This window comes from Falco cherrug, chromosome 2, assembly GCF_023634085.1.
Source record: "Falco cherrug isolate bFalChe1 chromosome 2, bFalChe1.pri, whole genome shotgun sequence".
Taxonomy (NCBI): domain Eukaryota; kingdom Metazoa; phylum Chordata; class Aves; order Falconiformes; family Falconidae; genus Falco; species Falco cherrug.
This window is the reverse complement of record NC_073698.1, coordinates 91,949,645-91,972,218: the sequence shown is the minus strand read 5'-3', so window position 1 is coordinate 91,972,218 and position 22,574 is coordinate 91,949,645. Positions and strand designations below refer to the sequence as shown.

General features: G+C 37.1%; 1 protein-coding gene across 5 annotated transcripts in view; it reads left to right on the top strand.

The window, feature by feature from the left end:
* The window catches only part of CDKL5 (cyclin dependent kinase like 5), a 140,693-nt gene that overhangs the window by 45,370 nt on the left and 72,749 nt on the right, over nt 1-22,574 (top strand). For all 5 annotated transcript variants that reach the window (XR_008730865.1, XM_055701819.1, XM_055701818.1 and 2 more), the window contains exons 2-3: nt 5,333-5,562; nt 6,084-6,118. Coding sequence is in view for 4 of the 5 variants with exons in the window: in XM_055701819.1 (XP_055557794.1) it covers nt 5,499-5,562; nt 6,084-6,118 (99 nt within the window). In the remaining variant the exon portion in view is untranslated. The remainder of the gene's footprint in view (nt 1-5,332; nt 5,563-6,083; nt 6,119-22,574) is intronic.

Here is a 22,574-nt window from a genome sequence, read left to right as displayed (position 1 = left end):
AAAACCCAAATCGTTAGTGGTGCCCTGGTCCTCAAGCTGAGTGTTCCTTTAGGAATTTAACCAAACGGGTATCACTAATAGTTGGGACCTGATTCAATCCCTTTATTTGTTGTGTGCTTGCTGCGTGATAGGAACTTTGTTCGGGTTCTTCCCCCCATACACCCCTGGCCCTTGCTGCCATGGAGTCATTCTCCCTTTTAGGCCAGTTATGTGACAGTGAGTTCCTTTGATGTATAAATTACTCAGATAAGTTTGCAGGTTTCAGTATATCAACAGCTATTAAAAAAAAAAACAACCAAGCAACAAAACCAAAGGTGAAAACAAGTCCTCCGAAACCCAACAACAATGAAGTTAAGTTCCAGTGATGATATTAGCAATGTCAATAAAAGCTTTCTGGAACTGAATTTTAAAAGCTGTGAGCTTGTGCAAGCAACCTTGGTGTTTTGCTTTTCCATAATTTGTTCAAGTTTGACAGTTTTCTAAATTTTGTATTTATTTTCACCAGCTGTTCTTTTCATTCCTAATTTTTTTTTTTTATGAGCAGAGGAGGATAGATTGAAGCTTGGAGTATGAAAAATGACTTGCTTAATTGCAAGTTCTTGTTGTTTTTATCTCTTTTTCAAACTTTTCTTTTTTCAACTTCCACTTTGTGGGTTTCTTCATATTATGAAATCTTGATGGCTCTTCCTGCAGAACTGTGTCCCATTAGAAGGTCTACTGTCCCTCTACAAAATGGAAAAACAACAAATGGTAGCTTTTTTCCATATGCAAGAGCAAGACTGGCAAAACTTCACTAGCAATTTAATTACATTTTTTTCCCCTCTTCATTCTTAAAGTTAGAATATTACTACTAGCTTCCTTACAGCTGTTTAGATACTGAATTTGTTCTTTCTAATCTGTAATCCCTCATAATACTCCTGGCACATTCTTCTATATCAGTAAATCCAGAAAATTTTCTCCAACTATTTTCTTAACTCTGTCATTTGTATATTCTGGTATAACACTGGATCAGGTGCTTATAACTCTAACTGAAGTTTTCTGGAAAATCTCAAGAAATAGACCTACACATACAAAGGGGAGAAAGAAAGATACTGTAGTAGTAGTAAATCATGACTGATAGAGGTAGCTAAGCATCCTTTCACGTGTGCAGCTTGTACGATAGATGATGTGCCAGGGTTTGCATTAATGTGTAAACATCAAAGATAGATACTTACGTGGTATAAGTTCTTTACATCTGTTTACTAACCCACTGTTTTGTTAGTGAATGGATGAAAATGTACCCAGCCCCTAGAAATCCTTAGTTGTATCTTCTCAGTAAGTAAAAAATAATAGATAAAAAGACTGAATTTACTACTTGTGTTAGGAGAGCAATAGGGGGTGAGTGTATTAACTCCTAGCAAGAAGCTTGTTTGAAAGCTAATGGATGACTTTGAAGTCAATTAGAAGTTTGTAACTAACTTCAGGGTGCAAATTGCATTCTGTCTTGACATATGAATTGAACTGTATGCTTGATATACATTATACTGATACACAAATATAACTGTATATTTATGGAACAGCTTTATTTCTCCAAATTTTGTGAAGACAAATGTCTGTGTCAAGTTTTTTATAATTCTCACTCGATGTCTTAAAATCTAACTATGTAAAAGGTGCTTCATCCCTCCAGCTATCGATGATTATAAAACAATGACGAGCATTTTTATTTAGGATTGCGACCTTGGAGTGAGTGCTTAAGTGGGATCCTTTTGGGTGATGCTTTAGGATTCCTAATGGTCATGAAGGAAAAAGGAAGTGGGGAACAGCTGGAGTTTTCCCCATTGTTTTATTTTAAATGAAATGATCATATACCATAATGTTGTAGTAGTTTGTATGTTCATTCCTAGAATGTTTATACAGTTTTTGCTTTGCACAGATAAGCCTTACATGCTATTGCAAAACAACTACATTTGTATTAAAATCTCACGTTATTGTAGTTCTACATTAAGTAAAACTAACTTGTTCTTGTTCATTTCCTGATGTTTCATTTTGCTGAATTGGCTCTGCATTTTGTAGAATGCTACGGTAACATTGAGACCATTTCAGAGATCTGTTGGTTTAATTCATAAGTTGTTGATGTATTGAGGCAGCCAGATTCACAAAAAGGGCTGTTAGGAGAACGAGTGCTATTTCCCTACTGAGAACCTCTGAGCGGTAAAGAATGGCCTTATTTCCTCTTCTGCAAGTGTTATCATTCTAGCCAGCAGGCAACTTATTAAAACAGACCTATATGGTACTCCGTGCAAAGAACAAAATTGTGGTTGCCATTAATATGATTTTCCTTGCTATTTCCAGTATTCAGCTTGAAAGAACCCAAGCTATCTTCACTAAGTTATGGAATAATGTTATTCTTGCTATGGATCAGTTCCTTGAAATAACTTTTTTTCGTTTAAACTTCTAGATTTTTTTCTTTTTTTATTGTTGTTACTCTGCTGTTTGCAAGACTGTGTTGTTTATGGAGTTTGATTTCACGTTACCAGATTTCCTACAAGAGTCAGTGATTTCAAAAATAGTCTGAACAAGGCCAGTGCCATTCAAAAAGCAGAAAAATCCCTAAAAGTTCAGGGGGTGCTGCCACTCAGCAAGTATTTTCAGCAGTTTATCTTCAATCTTTCAGGAGCTTTTGAAAGCAAAGATCTCAAATAAGTGTATACTTCTTGTCTAGGTATTAGGTGGGTCTAGCTAGTCTGGGTTCACTAATGTTGCAGGAGAGAACTAGTTTGAATTATTGCCTTGCTTGAGGAGATGTGGCAAAAGGAGTTTGGGTATGAATCCATGCTATTGCTGCATGTCACTTGTCATCTTTTCATTAGCTTTCCCTAGGTCAAGATTAGGTTCTCATAAAATGCTCTCTGCAGAGGAGTTGTGCAGGAACTCTGGAGTGAGCATAGAAGAGGTGGGTCACTCAAGTGTAGTTTTCTTTTGGGAGTCCCCCTGTATCCATATTACCTTTGCTGTCAGTCATGATGCATTTTGGAGAGAATTCAAGAAGCTGGTTTGTGTGTTTTTGGGAGTTACATATGAATGCTGCTCCAGATGCCACATGTCCAAGGAGCACCACTGTAACAAGTGGGTCAGCTTTCTGTGGCTCTTAATTTTTATGGAGTGAAAAGGGAAAACTGTATTGTTGGTGCGGAGAAGATGTGTAGTACCGAATTTCAGAGAGGTGGGTTAGCTGCTTGCAAATCTAACCTTTATTCCCAGTTAAAAAGTAGCGTATGTACTGAATACACTTACAGACTCTTTAAAAATAGAAAAATAAAAATAACGGATCACAAGCTGTCGGCGTGTATAGCTTTAAGTAGTTTGTGAGAAATTTAGAAATTATGAATGAGGGACAGGAAACTGCATCTAAATTTCTTGTTTGGTTTTTAGTATGTTATCTCATAAGCTTCTTCACTTTTGTCATAGATCCAAACAGTTTTGCATACATAGTAAGGTAGAAAGACAATGTATGGTAATAACATTAGCAGATTAAGTAACAAATGTTATCACAAACTGCTTTTAAGAAAGACGTGTCAGCGAATAATGTTGGGAACTGAAGTAGCAAATTCGTTGATGTTATTGAATGCTGCTAATAGAAAACAGAATATATGTTTCCTGACCGTTCCTTTCTTCCTGGCAAGTATTTTCGCTGCTTTCAATGTGACTGAGGTGGTTTTTTGTGTCTTGCTTATGTTATGGCATTAATGGTTCCTTAAAGGTCTCTGCAGCAGTAGCTCTGTCACTCGGCTGCAGCGTAGGGACAGCCAGCTGTGCCCGTGTGCCTGGTACCAGCCGGTTTCGGTAGAAAGCCAGAGCAGCTCAGTGTGGGCTCTGTTCTCATGTTGATGGGTGCGACTGAACAGATGCTCCTGTTTTTCTAGAAAGCCTGGACAAATAACACAAAGGCTTTTGTGAGAAGGAGATGCCGAGTGAGATAGGAGAAGATTATATGGAAGGGAAAGGAAAGAGTATTTTATAAAATACACAAGAGAAGAAAAAATTATTAATTAAAACAGTAAATTAAACCACTGAAATAATCCATTAAGGAGTGGGTAACTGGTAACTCCTAACTCTTCGTTTAATTCAGAAGTCACTGATCTATTTTCAAAGTTTGTTTCCAAAGTACTGTGGTTGATTAACTCTGAAGTTGCTTCTAAAATAAGTCTCTCCTCAAAAAATTGTCTCCCTGTGTCTTGCTGGAGGCTAGTGCTGTTTCCTTCCACCCTTGAGTCATCCTTTTTGTTATGTGTGACTTGGTCAACACAGGTCTTTTGGCCATCACCCCTAGTTTATAGTGAAATCCCATCTGTGTAAGCTGAACTCAGTATTGTTAAGTCACACTTGCCCATTACACGTAAGTTAGTGAAATGAATTCAGTTCTACCCTGCCATCTCACTTCTCGTGAGCAGTCCCGTTCTTGGAGCACCGAACTGTGGAAATGACATATTTCCAGTTTGTGGTGAAGCTGCTTTAGGTTTTCGCCTATTTTGGAATGTGGGTTGTATGCCTTTAATATTAGGGGGGGAAATGAAAATTAGCATGAATTAGCAAAACTGAACTTTGATGTGTTTAGTTTGCAGAGTTCTAAGATTATAGGAGAGATGTGGTGAGCGTAAAACAGGCACAAAAAAATTTGTTCTTCTGCCTGTGTATAGTTGCTTGATTTGACAAATTACTTCAGTGTTTGGGAAACATGAAAAAAAATCCTGCAAAAACATTTTCTTTCTGTTTATTACATTTACATTAAATAAGTTGATGATAGAAATAATTTTCTAAATCTGATTGCTAGTCAGTCTAGCTAGTAATTTCCTTTATTTTCTTTATACAGGCACAGAAAATAATAGTAGAAGAGTATTTTCTATTGTTTAGTGTTGTTTCTGCCTTACCCTTTTTGTCATTACGGTGGACAAATAATAAATTGATTAAACACAATTTGTTTTTTATACCTAGCTGTCAGCATTTACCAAACTGAGAACACAAGGAGTTATAGGTGTTTTTTTGCTCACTGTGGTAGTTCCTATGGACATTTTTGTTTGCTTCTGTCCTGTAGAAAATGTCTGTTACAGTAATAACTTATTTACATAGTTATCCTACGTATGGGATTACAAGGCCAGCTGTTCTGTCAGATATGTTCTCAATAGGTTCTGTCCATTATACACGCTGCTAAGCTCTCTTGACCTTAAAATGTGGAAGTTAGTAGTCTGTTACAATTGTTGGACAGTATATGTGTGATGTATATGTACCACTGCTTTCTTACCGAAATAAAACAAAGTACTAATTACTTTATTTTTCTCTTTTTTTTTTTCCCCAGGAAGCTACTGACTGCCTAGAAATTAAAAAAGGGCGTGACAAGTCTGGTTGACCAAGGTGTAGTCTTGTTTTCCAAGAGCCTTTTCACAATTGCCTTTTGCAAAATCTTTGGACGCTCCCTATTGTGCCATGTTTTGTGGCTCTCACCGTAAGAGGAATTTGTCTTGATGAAGATTCCTAACATTGGTAATGTGATGAATAAATTTGAGATCCTTGGGGTTGTAGGTGAAGGTAAGTAGTATCTTTAATAAAAAATAAATTAGAATTTTATGTAGATTTGACTTAGTCCTCTTAATGGTACTAAGTTTTCATTTGCAAAATACTGCTTGTATGCAGATCTTAAGAAACATCAGTTTATTATCTGCAGCACCTTCTAATTCCATTCTCAGGTGGAAGGAGAAGTTTGGAAGATAAAGGGAATAGAAATGAGATGGTTTGGGGGGGTTTTGATTTTTTGTTTGATTGGGTTTTTGTTTAATGTATTGCATTTCTCTGTAGTGATACTGGAGAGATGCAACTTAACAAAATTCTCTGCAAGTATACTTAAAATAATTTCAGCACTATTCAAGCAATTTTTATAAAATTATTTCAGTGCACAGAAATTTAGTCCAAGTTCCTATATGTGCAAGTTCTGAATAATAATACTTAGAACTATAATATTTCTATAGCCAGAAGGTGACTGAAGACTGCTTTGTCTTTTTGCTTTTTACTTCTGCTTTGAGATGGTTTATCTCCTTTCTTCTTTGTTTCAGGAGCCTATGGCGTTGTACTTAAATGCAGACACAAGGTAAGTAAATTGCTTTAAGTCAGAGATTAATATTAGTATTTGTTTGAAACAACTTTTGATGAGAGCTGAAATGTTACTAATTATGAGCTGTGGCAGCTGGGGTGGGCTTTTCCCTGCTGTCAGTTACTCAGTTTTCCTAATTGCAATACTGTCGAAGGAAATGGCTACGTCTAGTACCAAACCTCCATTTTTTGGTGTTTAATATTTGTCTGAAATTAATCACAACTAAGATGTTTTAAAAAAAGGGGGAAAAAAATGTTGCTTTGGAAGGCACTTTACACTCAAGCAGTCTCAATTAGAATGTCAAATTAATTGCCAAATACTGCTGTATAAGCACTTACCTGTCTTGGTGGGAGGAAGGAGTGAGATCCCTGTGGAATTTCCACAACTGTTGGACAGTCAAACTGTAGAAAGAAAGCACTGACTTTTATGCTTATTTATTTTTAATTTGGAAGAGGAAGAAGCAAAAAAGGAAAGGAAAAACGCTGTTTCAGATTAAAATGAAGTCTGGCAGCCTGTCTACACTATTTTAACTACTGTGTAAGTTAGGTGTATCTGAACTTACTGGTCATCAACAGGGAACTGGCATGAACTACTTTGCTGTTGTTGGAGCTGCAGTGTAGTCATATAACAAAATAACTTCTACTTCTCTGAGGCAAAACGCTTCCGAATCATGGAATTATTCATTTGTAGTGACCCAGCAACAAAGGAAAGTTTTTCTATGTAGTTCATACCTCTTTCTAGAAAAAGTTAACACTATGCAGAGGGCCTGTGTTCCTGTGGTGGCTTTTGTAGCATGTACACAGAAGGACTTTTGCCTAGGACATAGTTATATTTTGAGTGACTTGCGCTATTGTACTGACTTAAAGTTAAAAAACGAAAAAAGAAAATTAGAACTTGGAAAGATCCTATCTGAAGCTGAAGCAGTGTCAGGCTTCGGGGAGACTGTTATGCTCAATAGAATGGCTTTGGTAAATTGGATATTTTTTGGATAGTTACAGAATAATAATTCAGGGTGAATAGTTTGAGGACAATACAGTTTATACTGGGCAGCTCTCTTTATGGAAGGTAACCTCACCAGTATCAAGAAGTTTCTAGGATTTCCTGCATTGCTGAGTGAAATTTAAGCTCTGCCTGTCTTCAGTCATGTCGTCGTTCTAAAGAGGTTGGTACTCTAAGAATATAGTATAATGGCAGGGTAATCTGTTGTCTGAGTTCCTATAAGAATACTTTATAATATACCAGATGACTAGAAAGGAAAGGCTTTCCTTTAGCAGAGGGAGGTGCTTCTTCCTACAGCCTGTGTGATGATGCTAAACTGCTTGTGAAGCTCTAAATTTTTAGGTAGTTGCATCATTTTTTTCTGCAGCTTCAAGCTTAATTGAAACAACTGTATTGAACTTCTAAAACAAAGTGGTATTTATTAAAGCTTCTAGCAAGTGAGTTTGCTAAGACCTAGGGTTTCCAGTATTTGGAGATATGAAGAAAAGGCAAGGTATGTTGCAATTTTAGACTTATTGATTTATGATTTTCGCTTACTTAAAACAAGCTGCACCCACCCTCTAAGAGCAGATGACTTTAGGGGCTGCCTGTTTTATTAAAAAGAATAACTATCTAAAAGTTAAACTTTGACATGCATCTTTTTTCTCATCCTTCCCCTGGCTGTATGTCATCTTAACTTTTTCCTTTTATGCCTTGGTAAAATATGCTGAGAAACACCTGTCCGCAGCTCTTTTGCAAGGTACTGCACAGATTCAGCAGACATGTCCCGCTTGTTGCCTAGATAGACAAAGTTCGTTAAGAAAACATTTGATAATTGCTGCAAGAGTTTTGTTAGTGTTCAATTGTAAGCATCATAATAAGTAGAATTATTTATTAGTTTCTACATTTTTAATTGATTTATTTTTTAATTTGGTTTATTCCTTTTAAATATGGAGGTGAAGTGGCTATGAAGGAAGAGAGTTGGAGGGACAGTATGAGTTGGAGCTTTAAGTAAAGTGAAAAAATGCTGCCTGTTTGCTCCAGATTTTCATTTCCCTTAAGACAGAAAAGTTTCAAATTATAGACAGAAATTGTAAGGCTCTGATGTTAATCATTGACTAGAGTGTACATGATAGAATTGTAGTTGTAAGAAACACCCTTCTAATAAGAAGGCAAGGGGAGGAAGAAAAGGGGAGAAGATTCTAATTCTTGTGACATCAAAGATGTTATAAACTAAAAGGGTGGGTTTTAGGTGAAGCCTAAAACCAGTCACTAATTAGCTAAAAATGGGGATGAAGTCCACACAGAATTACCTGGAAATGCAAATGCAAGGATATGTGTTGGGTTTTTTTGGTTTTTTTTTTTTTTTTTTGGCTGCTGATGGGCATGCATATTTTAGTATAGACGAAGAGTTAAGTTCTTCTACATATCTGACTGCAGGTAGCACAGCTGAACTTTGAGTGCATTACATAGTAAGTCTATTCAGCACCACATAAGAAGTCCAGAAACAAAATGAAAACATAGAGGATGTTGCAGTATTTTTGATGTATGTGTGGTATATAACAAGCCATCCTTGGTCATGTACTCTCAGCATGTACTGCTTTTCTTTTTGTGCAAAGTTAGCAATTATGTATAAGATTTGAATGTAGAAGTATTTATATTCATCTTTAGAATAGTGGTAACATGCTAGGGAACAAATTATCAGGTATTGTAAGTCAGTGTATTGGTGGTGAGAGGGTAAATACAATGGATTGTATTGGTGAGAAGGTAAATTTTGTGTGAAGAACTGACTCCTAATTGCAACAATTTTCCAACATATAATCCACTAGTGCTTCAATAAATATGTAGCTTTTTGCCCCAGTGCATTTTGTTGGCATCTGTGTATGGATTTAAATTAGAGGGAATGGCATAAGGAACAAATACCTTGCCATTATTATATGTGTTTTTTCTTTGCTAAGGAAACATTATCAGAAAAGCTAAAGTAGCTTCTCTAGAATGTGTGTGTTATTATACAGCGAGTTTTTATCACAAATCCTTTATGGCTAATTGTGGATTGTGCATAAAGATTACTTGTTTATCTGTGTTGGTTTTGTTTTGTGTTTTTTTTTTCCTGATGTTAAGCTAATACAAATAATGTTCAGATAAAGCATATCTGATGTTTTGCAAGGCTTTTTCCTTCTTTTTTTCTTTTGATGAGAGGACTTTTCATAAGGAAATATAATGGAGTACATTGTGTCTGAAAATATTTGAAAGGTATTTTATATTCACAAACTCTAAAAGTATGTTTTCTTAAAAGAAAAACACTTGAGCAGTTCAGCAGTGTCAGAGATCATGGCTGAGGAAAAGAATCTTTGCTTATGTTCAAGACTTGTCAGATATTTGCCCTTTCAATAAAACCACTACCCCCTTTACTTTGCAACGTGTGTTTGAGCTTCATGTGAAGTTATCCTTTGCTAATAGAGACTTAATGCACAAATGTTAAGAGGACTCTGACATTAGATACAAAATTAATAGGACAATATTGTGACTTAAAATCAATAAAATGATAGGAAGGTGCTGTGGGAAAGCCATAGGTGTCCAGAGACAGGCACACTGAAGAAGGAAGCCTAGAGGAAAAAATTAAGCCAAAAGTCAGTGTGAAAAGGGAATGTATTCATATACTGTAGGGTAATAAACTGTATATAGAGGAAACATTGAAAATTGTAGCTGCAAGTAGGAGGAGTTTTTGGAAATTGGGTGAATACATCCTTGCATGACTGAGATAAGTGAAAACTCTAAGTAGACAAGACGATGACACTGGAACAGGGGGTCATTCATTAGAATGAGGCAGAGCTCACCACCAAGCCAGGCTAGAGAGGCAGCAGGATTCGTACTAGCAGGCAGTCAAACCATAGCTGTTCTACCGATGCTTTGAAAGCAGTGTTTCGAACTTCTGCTTTAGTTCCCATCCACAGAGCATGCATAGTGGTTTGCTTTATCTAACCAGGGTTTTATCAATGTTCAGTTAAATGTTTGAGAAGGACACAGATGCAAGTCTGTAAAAAATAAGGTCTTTTTTTTTTTTTCAGAGCAGAATTTCATTATTATTTGGTAAATAAGGAATAGACTGCATCTTAAGAAATGAGCGTGAAACACCTAGACACCTAAAGCTGATTGTTATATAAATAACAAAGCATGGTAGCTGATGGTTTTCTGCTTTTAGACTTGTCGATGTGGGGAGTTGGCAGAAACTTGCAGGAAAAAAACGCAGAAGGGAAGATGACTATATATGTGTATCTGTATGTATAAATTTGAGTTTTGTTTTAGGTCAGCTAGGTGTGCAGGAAGATGTGTGGTGATGCAAGTTCTCTAAAAGCACAGTAGAAATTTATGAATTCTCCTAGAGTTATCCTTTCTCTTGCTCTGTGCTGTGTGTTAGCAGAGTCCTTGAGCCTGAGGGGATACATTTTAATGATTTAGAAATTTAATGCCAGTTGTTCTTATGTGTACATAATCTCCTGCCTAATAAGATGTTTTTTTCTGGTTTTCTGTTTTACATGTGTGTCTGGTTTTGGTTGTTCTTTATGGTACAAGATATCTTTAGACCTTTTTGTTTAAGATAAACACCACTGAATTCCCTTATTAAAAACAAAGAAGAAGAAATGTTAGTTTACAGAATTATTTGGCCACTTCAGTGCACTGAAGAATAATGGAAAATAACCTTTCTAAGAGGTTTAATACTTCCAAGCAATTTCCTCTTTGCCTAGTATTTAATTTTGTCTTGTTTGAGCCAAGTAATACTCTTGCATTGTCTCCTGGTGAGTTTTGTGTGTGTCTCAAAGTATCTGAAGGAAACATTTACTGACCTCTTAAAAGAAAGGAATAGTTTACTCATTAGAAAATATAATGGATATGCATATGTAACAGAATAATTAATTTCATTTGAGTATTTCAGTCTTTTCCATGTCTTTTATCCCTAGATCCCTTACTGATCAGCAGGGTCACAGTTTCCTTAGTTTTCCCTTTGAAACCAATGTTTTTCTGTTCTTCCAGGCAGCTCACTTCTGCTCTCTTTGCACTCTGTTTGTGTTTGAGCTCAGTCAGGAATCCCCTGTTTAGCAATGCTGGCTAACTCAAGAAACTTGTCCCAGCTTTCTGTGTGTGGGAGCAGGCCGTTCTGGTGCTTTGGGGAAGTCATCTGTGTAGACCAGCCCTCCTAGATCCCTTTACCCTTTAGAGCTGTCTCTAAGCAGATCCTTGAACAAGATGAAACCTGTTCTGTTGAAGGGCCAGGATTGTAATTCTACTGTCCTTCTTCCTTAATTCTTTCAGGATCCTAAATTCCACTGTATCATGGTGTTTTGCATCAGGAGATGCTGGTCTGTTGTAATCCCAGTAAGAAAGACATTCAGACTCCGTAAAATGTTGTTTTAAAGTGCTATTTCCTTGTAGTACTAGCTTCAGTAAAGTAAAAACAGTACAGGTAATCTTACATCCCTTTAGACGCTGGGAACCTTGAGTTGTGCAGCATCAAATGGGCCTCTCATCAGGGTGCAGCCTGCTGTGCAGACAGCGTCTGTAAGAAGGGGTTACTCCATTTTCATTATTCAAGCAATTACAGGTTTTTCTACAAGGAAACTATTAATCATTTCTGCTGTCAAACAAAATGGATCTTCATATGCAAACGTCTTGATGCGCTTTTAGATTAGGCAAGGCCAGGCAGGTGATGTGACTGGGGGTGCTGGGTGGGAGCACCTCTGCTACAGCCTCAGCTGGCCAAGCTTGTCCTGTGGCCAAGGGAGCTGTGCCGCACAGTCCTGGGCCTCCTCAGGTGAACTCTGATGTGGATCACCACCTCTTCAATGTGCAATGGTCTTCTAGTCAGGGTGACTACACATTGTCACTGCCTCTGAGGTTACTATCAGCCTTCACATTCCTGTTGGTTCAATGGTCAGTTGTGTCAGGAAATTGCCTTCTCAGTCTTCCAAAAATCTCCTGATTGTCTCCATCATGCTGTATTAACCATGCAGCAGATGCTGGAGTGCTCCAAGTCCTATGTGAAAACTGGACTTTATGGTGAGGCTTCCCTTAAGGCGGCTTTATCTATTTCACTCTCCTGATCAGGTGCTTTGAAGCAGACATCCACCCTAATGTCACCTGTGTTGTTCTGTCTTCTAACCCTCATACATGTACTGCAAAACAAATGTCCGTGCATTCAAGCCTCCCTTTCCTTTGCAAGAAACTCCTTGCCTAAGATCTTAGCTAGGCTTCCCCAAAATATCCTGAATCTGGTTTTGGAAGTGCTCTGGTCATGCAAGCTATATTACCACACTTTCTGTAATCCTAATGAGTGATTTCATCACCTGGGATGACGGGTAGTTCAGACAGCACATATTACTATTAGCTGTGCATGGACGCTTAGTTCTTCCTGTTTATTTCCTGTGACACCTGCATTTTGTGTACAGGCACTTGGGACCTGGTCATGTTGCTTTCACAGAGGGAATGAGAGCTTCATACTCAGAAAATTTGGGGCATCTCTGATGTTATAAAAACAAAACTCTGAATTTGCCTGGTGGAAGTTACAATCCCTTCTCTAACTTGTATATCTGCTGATACTATTGTCTTACTTGTCTCACTGGAAATCTGCTAATCCTTCTTTTTATGTTGATGAGTTTCTTTTTAGTGTCAAAATTATAAGGTAAGTGTACTTGTTTGTAAAAGTTGCATTTATCTTCAGTGTTGCGTTTTCTGACATTCTTGCTTTAGATCTGGCTTTCAAGTTTCCTTAGCTCTCCAGCATGTTTTAAGCCAAGTGCTTGGACTGAAGAATACAGTCTTAATTGCAATTTATCTGCGGCTTTTTTGGGGTATTAGCTTCTATACTGAAAGGGATACAACTTTTTTTTTTTTTTTTTTTTGACTTTGGATTTGACAGTCATTCTTGTTTGGATGACTGAGAAACGGAATGATGAGTAAATGAAAAATCTGAGTTCCCAAAACAAGCACCAGTTGCTGTCTGCATTTTCCCCCCTCAATATTTTTTTTGTATAGTAGAGGTAGTATGAGCTTATTTCAGATTTTGACTACTCAGCTAGCGATTAAGCTAGCACTGTCTGGTATTTGAACCATAGAACACTAGCTGTGTGTGTTTAGTAGTTTCTAGGTTTTGATGTTTGTATTTCACTAAACTTTTTCTAATACGGTGAGTCAAGGAGACTTGCTTTTGACAGAGATACTAGGTAGAATATTGCTATTCAACATTTTAATGACTGATCTGAAAGTAAATATGAAAGTATTGCTGTTAAGTTACGGAAACAGACTGCAGTGGTAAGCAATAGAAGATAATGCAGAGCATTTAGCGTTACATGACAAGTGATTAAATTCAGGCAAAGGATATTTTAAATATTTATCTTCATATACTATTGACTTTCAAAATTAGAACCTTCCAGCAAAACTTGAATTATGTTAAAGTATTTTGAGCACTCAGTTTTTTCGTTTTGGAGTGAAGTGGAAAGCTGAGTAATGCATAGCCTTCTTCCAATCTAATACCCTGATATACACAAGGATGGTCCTTTTGAGTCAGATGAGTTCAGCTAGCTCAGGATCTTAAAAGTGACTTTGTTAGAGGTAAACAATGGGTTAAGAACAGGGCAGGCATGTCGTTATACTCCTCACAGTATTCACAGTTTCTAATTGTACAGTGCTACTGGAAGGTCATTATCACCAAATATTCTAGCACGTACTATGCCAGCATTTTGTTTTTAACCACATCCTGTAGCTAAAGCCATCTTCCTTTCAGTCTTCTACTTGCCTGCACATACTGTTTGAAGTATTCACCAATTTTTTTTGGTACACTGTGTAAAGTGTTCTGTGCTTATGCGTTTTTATATATACCATCCATTTACGTATAACTATCCTTTACCTAAAATGAGGTAAAAAATACAGTGCCAAATCCTATTGATCTATGTTTGAGATGTCACACATTCTCTCATTGCTACTATTGCTATCTTGTTGCTTTCTCTATTTGGTTACATCTTCACATTTTTTTGCCAATCTTTTTCATTGGTATTTTTTTAATGTAATTTAAAGCAGCATTGTTAATTTTCTCTTCTAATGAAGTATGTTTTTGCTCTCTGGCAAGATTTTTGGGTTTAGTCATGGCCAAGGGCAAATCCCTGTGCAGAATACCATTTTCTTTCAGTAATGGCAGCTTACCTATGGAGGATTATTACACTTAATGCTGTTGTTCCTCAGGCTAAAGTACCAACTCACTAATGTGTATTTGTGCCAGAACTTTTTGAAATACATACAGTAAACATAAGACCTGTATTGGATTTCTGAAGTAAATAGTGTGCCAGTAGAAAATGTTTACAGTAGTCAGTGCTGAGATCTGTCTTTGAGTATTGTGTGAGGGGAAATAGAGCTATTAGGCAAGATGTAGTGCTGAAAATTGTATTAACTCTTTAATAGCCATTTTCTTCAACTTCATCATTAGGCCATGTATAACATTTTTGAATTCCTTACAGAATTCTGGTTTGAAATATTAGGTATATAGTATTTCTTTCCTGGGCTTCCATATTCTGCTCCATGGCATTCCCATGAGAGGCAAGCTCGATTAGTGCTAATTCACTTCAGTTAGCACTTTCCTATACGTATAAATAAATTACATGCAATAAACATCTGTAACTACTTGCTATGCAGGGTAGATGCTAATGTGGTATTGAAAGTTTCTAAACCTTTCATTTTTCTTGTCTATACCTGAACCTGAGCCTCTTCCATAGTCCTCTCTGTTTCCTGTGGTGGGGGAAACAGGCAATCATATTAGCATTAAAGTAATATGTTTTGGATGTCATTGATGTCACTGAAGTCCTGATTAAGTGGAAGATTCATATGTGTACTGTTTCTGCTTCAAAGTTCAGGTAGTTGTGCAGCAGAATGGAGGGTAGAAACTTGAGTTGCTGAGATCCCACAGGTTGAGAAGACAGCTGACCAGTCTCTCTTCCTCTCCCGCCCTCAAGGTGGGCTATAATGTATAATTATATAATAATATCACAAGACTGCTGACTTTTTTCCCCTCAAAGTCTAATTCTCAAGTCTGTCTCTGCAGTTTTTTAAAAGCCTTTTTTGATAAGGTATCTCTTAATAAAAACCATTAAAGCACTAATTTTGAGGAAGCTATCCAACTCTACAATGACTTACCCACTCCAGTGGAAAAAAAAAACAAACTAATAAAATTAGATCTGTTTGGTGTTGTCCCAGTTTCCTACATGTCTGAGTCCTAGGACAACAAAACTAAACATTTGCTTTTCACACTTTAAGGCTACATAGGTTGAGAGGATAAAGTAAGATAGTCCCAGGTGTCCTTTGATTACTTTTGTTGCATTTGCTGTCTTTTGTGGCTGTTACTTCTGCTACAGATTGCTATATTAAGGATTTAAATTTTTCATATTTAAGGATTTTAATTTTTTTTTTCATATGAATCCTTGTTATCTTTTCCAGTCACATACAATGTTTTCTTTGAGGACCTGGCCAGGCTGCATGAAACGGGCATGAAATAAATGCATTAAATATAATAGTTTTCGTTGGTCAGTCTGTCTATAGCTGTATCGGTGGAACAGTGCTGCTTTGATGTTTGCAGTTGTGGTGTTTCCCTTTGAGTCATTTATGACAATCCAGACTGCTGTATGAAAGGTCCCTTGTAGGATACTCCATTCCCTTACCTCCTTTTTTTGTACTTGTCATGTCACGAACCCTGCTCAGATGTGGGTGATATTCAGTATTCAAAAGTCATTCCCTCTCTCCTTTCTCCCCAAAGGTTAATTTAGAAATGGAAGTTGCAGGGGAAAGATGAGAGTGTGCTTTCAGAGGGAAGAAACTAACTTGCTGTGGAAGGGAATATTAAGATTATATATTATTTTTTTTTCAGTTTAAAGCAGTGCAATGTGAAGGTATTACTTTCAGTGCCACAAATTAGGATGGCTTTAGTTTGGCCATTATAACATTGGGTAACAATTTCATGGAGCACAAAACTGGGCTGCAGAGAGACCTGATGCTGCAGAACATCTTCAAAAGAAGGGGGAGAGAAACAGGTGATCACCTTTATACTTCAGTAATGCAGGTAACTGAAGGAGGCATAGAAGCCTGAGTTAAAAATAGCAGGAGTGGTTCATCATATCTTGGGAAGGATATGTGAAACATATCACTGATGGTCTTCCATGTACATTAAGTCAAAGGTAAGTAACTTGTTACAGTCACAGTATCTCAGATCAGTATTTCTTTTGGTCACACAGTTTCTTCCAGTTTGTCACACTGATGGCTCTAGATTAACCAGACATCTGTTACACTTTTTCTTTTGTTTCTTAAAGAAACTTCTTTTTCATAGTCTTTTACATAATATATTGCATGAATTCCTGCTGTGGGTACTGGTTTGACTAAGTGAAAGGTTACTGCTTATGCCACAAACAAATGCCAATAAATAAACATGCTCCTTAGTAGTTGCTGCACACTCCCATCTGCAAAGGGTTTATGTATCATTACACTTGTAATAATAGAGGAATCATATGCAGACCTGCAGCAGTGTGTTCTGTGGCTGCCCCTAATGGCTCTTAATTTCAAACAGCTTGTAGTGCTAGATCTCATGCTAATGCACTTGTACATGAAATCTTATTTTTAAGTGTAGACGCAATGAGCACACAAAGCAAGACTACTCATACAAATTGTTCCTTCTTGCAAAAAGTTGAAAATTTTATGCTGAAAATTAAAGTTTAAGGGTATGACTACAGTATTTTGTAGAAGCAGCAGCACAATAAATTGAAATAAATGAGGATTTGAGACCTGATGTACGGTCTTGGATCATTAGGAAAGTAGTGGTGCAGGCTAGGGAATTTATAGTTAATGCAAATTAATATATGGGAGAAGAAACAACATATGGCTAATTATAGGACTACATCTGTAGTAGTATGAAATTGCTTGAATATTGGATTACAGTCTAGTCTTGTCATCAAACTGCAAATTACTGCATAGCGTAACTGATGCAAAGAAAATTGTGTTTTTGAATTTTTAGGCTAATTGTTTTCCTGTGAGGGATTCTTGTGGACTTTAAACTTTTGTAGGACATGTGAGCAGCTCTAAGAGCATTAGTTTAATTGCTGATCTCTGGACACTCCGTGTATTTAAATGAAGGCCAGTAAAACAGAGCACAGTTCAGTGTTTGAGAAGATTGTTAATGTAGATTACTAAATGTACCATGGTAAAAATGGATCGGGATCATCTAGCTGCTTTCAGAATTTTTTGTAGAAGCCAAGTTGATAGAAAATGTTACTACACTAAAGTCTCTTGAATATACCATTACATTAACTTTTCTTAATTGTTTTTGTGAATTTAAAACAGTTTTTTTTTTAAGCCAGGAGTCCTGGAAAAGGAACACTTGACAGTGTAGGTAAAATACAGACAATAATAATGAAAACTTTCCCAGCATTTCACTTTATCTGAAAGCTATAGCTCTTCTTGACACATGTTATCTTTTCATCCTTAAGGATTACAGTGTGTTTTTTAAATACTGAGTTGTCCTTCAGAATGTCTTGGTTAAAGTAATTTAATTTTCCGTGATTACTCAGTTCTATGTAACTCCTAATTGGTGGAATACCCTCCTAAAAATATTGAAAACTTTCTATTGTCCTTGAATAAAAATTCCTGCAATATATAACTTCTTCTCAAGTGAGTATTTACTTCTCATTCAAAGCTGGATAACAATAAATGGGGGAGGGGGGAAGGAAAACACTTTCCATTTATAACATTACAGCTGTTTAAAATGTGTACAAATGTGTGAAGTTTCATGTAAAGAACTTAATAATTTCACTTAACAGTGTGTGGTGTTTGATCTCAGCTAAAAGCCTAAGGGACTGGACAAGCCTGGCATCAAGAGTACATTGGATACAGTGGGAGGCCAGATTGGGCTCTGGAGTAGAGGCTGTATTTTTTTAAGACTGCATAGTGCTCAGTCTTTCTTCAACTGATAGCAATTGTTACAGGTTTGCACAGAACTAGAAGCATCCTTTACACTGTATGTCCCTTCTTACGTATATTACGATTCTGAAACTCTCCAGAATACATACTCCTGTTTTGCTGTATTTAGCTGGTATGATATGGTACCTGGACCACAAAGTTCAATGAGTCTGCTGCTTGCTTGTGATAAATAGTCCAATTGCATGCTATCTTCTCCTGTTCTAAAGGGAATTTATTTAAGCTTCTTCAAGTTTAAAAGGAAAACCAGAACACCCTCTGGATTTATGAAGTATTTGCATTTTTATTATATTATCCCTAAATTATGTTAGCTTAGACTGCTAAATTAGACCAGTCTTCATGCAAGTCCCTTTTAAATCCTAACACCTTACAACATAATGACTTGACTTTGCCCATTATGAAAAATCACCCACTTTTTGGAATTCTATTTTTATTTTTCCAGATGTGTACCAAAGTGTGGGTTTGTATCTGAACAGCACAGGTAACTTTTGTTTGAAGTGGATACCTCTCTCTGGTTTATAGTTGCTTGTGCCTTAAAAACTTTGAGAAAGCATCTTCTATTCTTATTCCATGTGAATACTTCTGTATTCCAGTATATCCATGTGAGTAATTTCTGTAGAGTACTGCAGCACAGAATGATTAGTGTAACAAAATTCAGTGTAAATCTTATGGAGGGGGAAGATGAATATTTGCAGGATCTTGAAGTGGAACAATTGTACTCAGACGCCCATTTTTTCATGATTTCATTCACTTGTACCCTCATACCCACACTCCTAAAAGTATTAAGGCATGAGTGTGGCTGTGTGGGCGGTATCTGATTTCAGCAGTCTCTCTAACATGCAGGATGGAGGACAAGGGTATGTAGCTGTCAAGTCCCCGCTACATCTCTGGAGTTCCTCTTGGTGGTGATGGCAAACGAGTTCTTAGATCTTTTTGTATATATTTAATGTTTAGAAGCTGTCCGTTGTTATGGAATGGTCCTTAGCCTCATCGTGCTTACTTCAACTTCCATGAGCCTCTTACGTGTTTTCTCGTTTGGAATTTGTTTGAAATGTGTGTCTGTAATTGGTTTCCCTGATGGGCTAGCAGGAGAAAGGCTTGCATGTGTTCTAAGCTGCAACCTTGTTGCTGTTCTCCAGTAGTTAGGATGCAAGGTCTGCTTATGAGCCAGCTGTGCTGCAACCTTCTTGGCTTGGCATAATATTTCACGCAGTTTTCCTATTGGGAACGCTATCCGAGGAACAGTTATTTCTTGTTACCAATAAAAATTGTTCTTGAAAACTTGTGCAGTTTCTCCTCGTGCTTGTGCATGCTTGTCTGCATACTCTCTCAGTGCCTCCCCCAATATCCTACCCATACTTACCCTGCTCTGTTACATACTTCTGCAGCAGAAACAAGGTGCAGAAGTGCATATGCCCTCCGAGAGGTCTGTTATTCTGTTCTTGCTGTAGAATTGTGCTGCTTTATTAAACTAAGTATCAGTTGACCATAAAATGCTTTGAGAGAGAAAGCTTAGTTTGGGTGATGCTATATCCTGACTTTTCAGTCTTGTAATGGCAAATGGCCTTTATAATATTTAGAAGAATTCCTTCCCAAATGTGTTATGAAGCGTATTTTTACATACTGTTCTAATAACAAAAGATTACTGCAGATTCCAGTGTGCTGAAAATTAATTGCAAAGCATTTTTCTTAGACTTAACGTTGGCTGAACAAGGTTACCATCATTATCAATTTTCCTTCTGGCTGTAGAGAGAGACTTTTTCTAAGTTGTGAGGTTTGCAGGTATAGCAGAGGTAGTTGACATTTGTGAGTGTAATCACGCACTGAGGTGTGGAAAGATGCAGTTCTATAGGACCAAAAAACCCCTTGGTTGGCTGGTTGCACCTACCTCTTTTGACAGTATACATTTTGACCAGGAGGCAAGCTATCTTCTTGAAATCAATTAACATTTCCAACAGAGATGGAGTAATGCCATGTTTATGCACAGAAATATGTTGCAGGCAATGCCATCTGCAGACTAAAGCTGAGTAGCTGATGCTTCTACAGGATCAAATTTCCTGTGACTGTTTGTGTGAAAAATTCATCGTAGTGGTGCATACCTTCTCTCCCTGCCCCTCTTAAAGCATCAGCTAGTGAAAACTGGTGTTACAAGATAGTATCTGGTGGAATTGCAGCCTGGGCTCTGAACCTGCTTTAATTTTGTAAGCGTCTTTATGCGTTCACTGCTACACATGTTGCTGTAGTGCTAAGGAATCAAAACTATTTGGGGAGCTGAAGAGAATCAGTCAGAATTTCACTAGTGGCCTTTAAGAATACTTAAGAGATGCCAAACAACATCTATCCTATGGACTGTAGGACGTTCAACCCCCCTCCCCCCCCCCAAAAAAAACCCCCCACAACCAAAAAACCAAAACCAAACAAAAAACCCCCACCAAAACCAACCCCCACCCCCCAAAAAAAACAGGTGGTGGTGGTATTTCTCTTTAGAAACTCTGGGGTGTAGCTCCCCATTCATCCAGGTTCCCCAGATCACATAAAACAGAAACTGCAAGCCAGATCTCTCAGATGTCAATATCAGAGACGCAAATGAAATTTCAAAGCAATGTCAAGGGAGATCGGCCTGTCTATAGTATTTCTCATTTTCTATTCATGTGGTTCTCAGTGAAATTATGGTTTTTCATTTGTTACTGAAGATTAGCTTATTTTGCTTGACCAGCATCCTTTCAGTTTCACGTGCGTATGTGTACAGAGCCGTACACAAAGTGTATACACACACACATTTGTTTTGTTAATGAGTTAGAGCAAGTGGTCTCTTCTGGTCAGTTTTCTAAAACTGATACTTGCCCATTCCTTCTGTTGCCTCTTAGCAGCTTTTTGTATGTACTAGTTAGCATGCTGTTAGGCTGATCCTTTTTATTTTTGTGAATATGAGAACTGAATGTTTGTGCCTCAATATGACATACAAATGCAATGATTGTTGCTTTATTAAAGTATTTAGCAGGAGTGTACAAGTCTTTAACCAGAATCTGAATAAAAGTCACAACTGAAGTCTTGCGATTATATTTTCTCAGCTTTCACTTGTCCCTTTGTCTGAAGACCATGTTTCAGGAACTTTCTGAAAAATTATCTGCATTGCTGAAGCATCTTGTGCTTTTTTCCCTAGACATGTTGGCGTTCTGAGCTATTAAAAAAAAGAAATGAAGTTGAAGAGTCTATTCAATATTGATAGCTCTATTTCTACAGTAAACACTAAATGCCAGAATTTTTCAATGGGAGAACACGCCTTTTCTGAAAATATCTGGCTAGGAAAAGAATTATGAGGAGATAGTTTATTCTTGCAAAGAATAAATCTGTGGAAAGACAAAAATAAAGGAATAATAATGTCCAGGGATCTTTTTTCCATGGATTTGTTTGCTTTTTTTTCCTCTTCATTTTTAGATTATGGTAGGTTAAGGATTAACATTCTGCAAGGGCACCTTTTTCTTATTTGAGGAGGTGATGATAATTGACTACTCACACTGTGGTACCTGAGTGAAACCTGTGTGAGGAGACCGATTCATTTTTTTTTCAATGAGGATTTTAACTGGATTTAGAATAATTGATTCACTTGTTAATGTTCTTTTATATTACTCATCACACCCAGAGCTTTGGCTAGATAATCTTATATTGTAATGTCATTAAAAAAAAATCACATCCAGAATCATGTTCTAATGAAACTAGATCAGATTTAGTACACTCAAACATAAACGCTGGTCAACAAACTGCTGTTGGAGCTATTGTTCATGCTCTGTACCACCAGAAGGCTTGCTACTGTATCAGTTTACAAAGGACAGAAGGCAACCTTTCTCTGAAGAAGCTTTGTTTAGACCAAGTACTGCCATAAAGCTCCAAACATTACAGATTTTAGCTTTTGGATTTTTGCAGTGCTCTCAAATGTTTCGTATCACTCCCCCTAATCAAATCTGAAGTGAGAGTACTATGAGCTATTAGTGAGAAATTTTACTAAGTAGAAGACTTGAAACCTTTATTCCAGGAAGAATCCTAAAGCTTTTCCAGTTGTTACTTTTTCTTTTGCTTCCATTTAAATGAATCTTTATAGTGCCTTGGAACTGAGAGAAATATAGCTCGAAGAGATCAATATATATCATACATTCTAAATCCATATTTTTCCTATGACAACCTCTCATGTTAATCTTTGTGCTCTTACTTAAGGATCTTATCTGAAATGTTCTCCTGGAAGCTTAACATAAAGAAGGGAGCTACTTCTAATGGGGCCTTCCCTGCAAGTTATTTAAAGCTATTGATCTCAGGTAGTACCTTCAATTATACCAGGAAATGGAATGCTTGTAGCAAAGATATTTATAGCTTCCTGAAGATACTTGCCAGAGAAGATTTAAATTATTCTCTAATGTGCAGGTTAAAGAAGGATGAGCTTCAGAAATTCTGGTCTTGCTGCTAGTTATGCCAGATTGCT